At 50.6% G+C, this 3,932-nt stretch overlaps 1 protein-coding gene across 1 annotated transcript in view; it reads left to right on the top strand.

Moving 5' to 3' along the window:
- The window catches only part of XPNPEP2 (X-prolyl aminopeptidase 2), a 26,916-nt gene extending 23,454 nt beyond the window's left edge, over positions 1-3,462 (top strand). Inside the window, exons 20-21 of the mRNA XM_040468076.1 lie at positions 1,312-1,401; positions 2,024-3,462. Of these exons, the coding sequence (XP_040324010.1) occupies positions 1,312-1,401; positions 2,024-2,218 (285 nt within the window). The 3' untranslated portion in view covers positions 2,219-3,462. The remainder of the gene's footprint in view (positions 1-1,311; positions 1,402-2,023) is intronic.
- Positions 3,463-3,932: the final 470 nt, after the last annotated feature.

Genomic DNA, 3,932 nt, shown 5'->3' with positions numbered 1-3,932 from the left:
GACATGAAGAGGCAACTCACTAAGATCAACACAAATGCTCCATAAATGTGAAAAGATGCTCAACTTTATTCTTAAAGAAATACAAATCAAAACAATAGAATACCATGTTCCACCTGTGTGATTGGCCAAAGTGAGAGATTTTGGTGATACCCAGTACTGTTGAACGTATGAGGAAACGGGCCCTCTCACACTGCTGGAGGAAATACAAACTGATACAATCTTTCTGGAGAACAGCTTCACAATATCTATCAAAAGATCTATTTGAAATGCCTATCCCTTTTGTCTCAGCAATACCTCTGCCAAATATGTATCTTCTGGATATAGTCCCAAAACGTCACGAAACTGTTTTATACACTGATGCTGATTGTAGTACTTGTACTATGGTCATAGTGAAAAAGAAGTGGAAACAGATTAAATATCCATCCCTGATTACATAAATCATCATCTGCATACTATGGACCCTTACGCAGCCCTCAAAAGAGACTGAGGTAGATATCTTTGTGCTAATATGCAGTGCTCTCCTATGTTCCCTTTTAAGAGGGTGGCGAGCAGGTGCAGAAAAGCAGGTGGGATCCATTTTGTGTGGATCCAAAAAAAGGTAGGATCCATTTTGTGTGGATTAAAATACATACATACACACATACACACATACAAACCTACGTACTGAATATGTCTTAAATGTTTTCAGGAAGGAAACCAGGCAGGGAGGAGACTTTCAATTTTTATTGTGTATCCTTTTGTAGTTTGAAATTTCTAAGCACAAGCAAGCAAAGGATCTCTGAGAAATGGGAATTATAGACTCTTTATTCTTCTTTATATTCATCTCTATAGGTAGGTCCATTGATAGATACAAAGAGATGTAGCTAGATAGAAATATATAGAGATATAGATTACATGGATAGATATAAAAACTTAATAACTTATCTTAAAATTATTTAAATGTAGTTTCCCAACCCTGTACTAGAGATTCTCACTCCAGTGTTCTGGGGGGGGGGGGGCTGGACCCTGGAATCTACATATTTAACAAGCCCCCTCAGTGCTATAGATGCAACCACTTTGAGAAATACAGACCTAAGTCTAAATTTTAGGAATCCAGATGGAAAGACCAAAGGTGAGGTGTTAAGTGATAGACTGGGGTTTGGGGAGGGTCAAGGGGACTGTAGGATGTTCAGGCCTATCTTGAATCTCAAGCTTGACAAGTGTCAGTTCCTTGTGCCCATGGCTTGAGTGGAGTATTCCCTCCCTCCCTTCAGCCTACCACCTTCTCCTCACTCATTCTCCTGCTTTCCCACCTTCCCTGTGGCATCCCAGTACCCCGGGTCCTACCTGACCTTTGAAGTGGTATCCTTGGTGCCCTATGATCGGAACCTCATTGATGTCAGCCTGCTGTCTCCTGAGCAGGTAAGTGATCCTCAGCACTTTGATCTTTCAGCCCATGAACCACTGACTGACTTCTTCCCAACCCTGGGCCTCTCTTGCCTCTTCTCCCTCTACCCCAAGACCCTCTGCCACTTCCCCTCACCTGGTAGGGTCCACACTGTTGGCATTTATAAGCACATCCTGGGGCATCCCTCCCCTACTCACCAGAGACCCCAAAGCTTTTAGAACTCTTTGGTCAGACCAACCTACCCAACCCCCAGTAGTGAACTCCTGGGGAGTCTCTGCCACCTCAAGTCCTAGCATAAGCCTCAGTCCCTTCTTCTGTAAAATGAAGATAATTATGCTTGCCCTACTTTCATTCCTGAGCCACTCCCATCTGCCACCCACCCCATGAAAGTCACTGTGACTCTAAACAGCTAAACACTAAACTGTGGTGAACTGCCTCTAAAAAGGCCCAGAAAATGCCTGTGGCCTGAGGATGGCTAGGGACCTGTGGGGTACATAAGGGTACCTGGGCTGAGGTGGGCAGCTGCACTACCACAGCAGGGGGCTGGATGGCACCGAGGTCTCACCTTTTGGTGAAAAGATCTCACCTTTTGGCAGCCTGGCCTGGGGAGGTCCTCACCCCTCCTTCCCTTTGCAGCTCCAGTACCTGAACCACTATTACCAGACCATCCGAGAGAAGGTGGGCCCGGAGCTCCAGCAACGGCAGCTGCTGGAGGAGTTCGAGTGGCTGCAGCAGCACACGGAGCCCCTGTCAGCAAAGGCCCCACATACTGCCCCCTTGGCCTCTCTGTTGGCAGTCTCCTCTCTGGCCATCCTTGGCTGCAGAGTCTAGAGGCTCAGACTCCCTGGCCAACCCTCTAGCTCAGCTCCCCTCACCCCGCACCACCCATGCCCCAAGAGCCCTTGCCAGCCCCTTGCCTGAAAACCACTGCCCTCAGCCTCCTTCTCCAGGACGAAGTTCCACAGACACAGAGCTTCTTGGCCCTGGGCAGGCCCCCTCTGGGCTTGTGTACCTCACCCTGGGCTCCCAACCCTAGCCCTGGGATAGGAGAGCTAGCTAGTCCCTTTCCTCCTGTAAGCCCAGTAGGCCTAACCTATCTACAACTTGGCAGAGCCTCTTATCACTGCCTCCCCCCCAGCAAAAGACCACTATAAGGCAGTACCCTAACCCCCGGGGGGTCCATGGCCCTGGGAGAGCCCTACCCTATTGCCACCCTTTGGATATAGCCAGAGTTGTTCCCACCCTCACTGACTCCTGACTTGCTGGTCTTTCCACACCCTTGAAGCTGCCTCTGACCACTCCAACCTGTCCCTGGCCCACCAGTGCCCTCCTGGCGGCAGTGCACAGGCCGAAGGAACCAGGGGGGCCTCCAGGTTCCCTGCTGTGCCTGTAGATAGAGAGTAAGAGAAGGTGGCTGAGTGTTCTGGTTACACAATGCAACCAGGAAAGCTAGCCAGAAAAGGGGCACGTACACCAGCCTGCCCCACATGCGAGCCCATCACTTCTAAACTCTGGATGGGTTCCGTGCCATTTGACAGGATAGGGAGTTAAGCCATAAGACTTTGGCCACCGGGTAGGAGGGCATGTGGGGAACATTCTGGAATATGACCTTACTCAAAGTTGGGAACAACCTGAGCAGCAGCGCTCAGTCACTATCCCAGACTTCCCAGCACATGGGTAGCCCTTTTCACTTTCCAAAATCCAGCCACGGTGACAATGCTGTTAAATCCCCCGGCATCCTTGGATGGTCTTTAACCTGTGTGGGCTGGTTTAACATGTGTAACTCTGGTTTCCCCATTTTACAGATAGGAAAACTGAGCTCCAGACAGGTGGGACCTCTCCAAGGGCACACAGTGTTTGGCTGGGACATGGTGGGGCCAGAATGCAGTGACAGTCCAGCTGTTTTGCCCTCTGGCACCGTGGAAAATCCCTGAACATACCTCCAAGTTCCCTGAGCCCGCTGTTGGGGGCAGGGCAGAAGGGAGGGAGGCAGAGTTTTCTTTGGTCAGCCCTGCCGTTAGCCACCTGGGCTCACATCCTGCTTGATGCTTAAAACAGCATGGCAACGAAGCCTGCCTCTGAGTTTTGCATTGTGTCTTCTGTGTTGCTGGGGACTGCTGTTACCTGTGGCTTTTGTGGTAGGAGGGGAAGGGGAGGGGGTGAGGTGGGGGGTAGGGACATGAGGCTCGCAGAAGCTCGGTCGGGGAGCACATGTGCTTGAGAATGTGCATGTGAGCATGCGTGCGGGTACGTGTGTGAACATTCACATATTTGCGTGAATGTCACGCCCAGCCAACCGCCTCCTGCGCTAAAGGTCAGATAGCCTTTAGGAGAGGATGGAAGGGAGCCCCATGCTGTGAAACTTGTCAAATGTAGTCCAGGAAAGTTGGAAGCAGCACCCTTGCTCAGCAGAGCACAGTGAGTGGAAGGAGAGAACCAAGTTTCCAGGGCCGAGTGCTGGGCAAAGGCACCAGGCAGAGTGCCCCCGCCTATGACCACCAGGCCTAGTTTGCTAACTCTGACAGTTACCACGACTGATGCTTGC

The sequence above is a fragment of the Herpailurus yagouaroundi genome, unplaced genomic scaffold (assembly GCF_014898765.1).
Source record: "Herpailurus yagouaroundi ecotype Mexico unplaced genomic scaffold, PumYag 67681, whole genome shotgun sequence".
In the NCBI taxonomy this organism is placed as follows: Eukaryota; Metazoa; Chordata; class Mammalia; order Carnivora; family Felidae; genus Herpailurus; species Herpailurus yagouaroundi.
The sequence above is the reverse complement of the archived record's forward strand: the minus strand, read 5'-3'. Positions and strand labels throughout refer to the sequence as shown.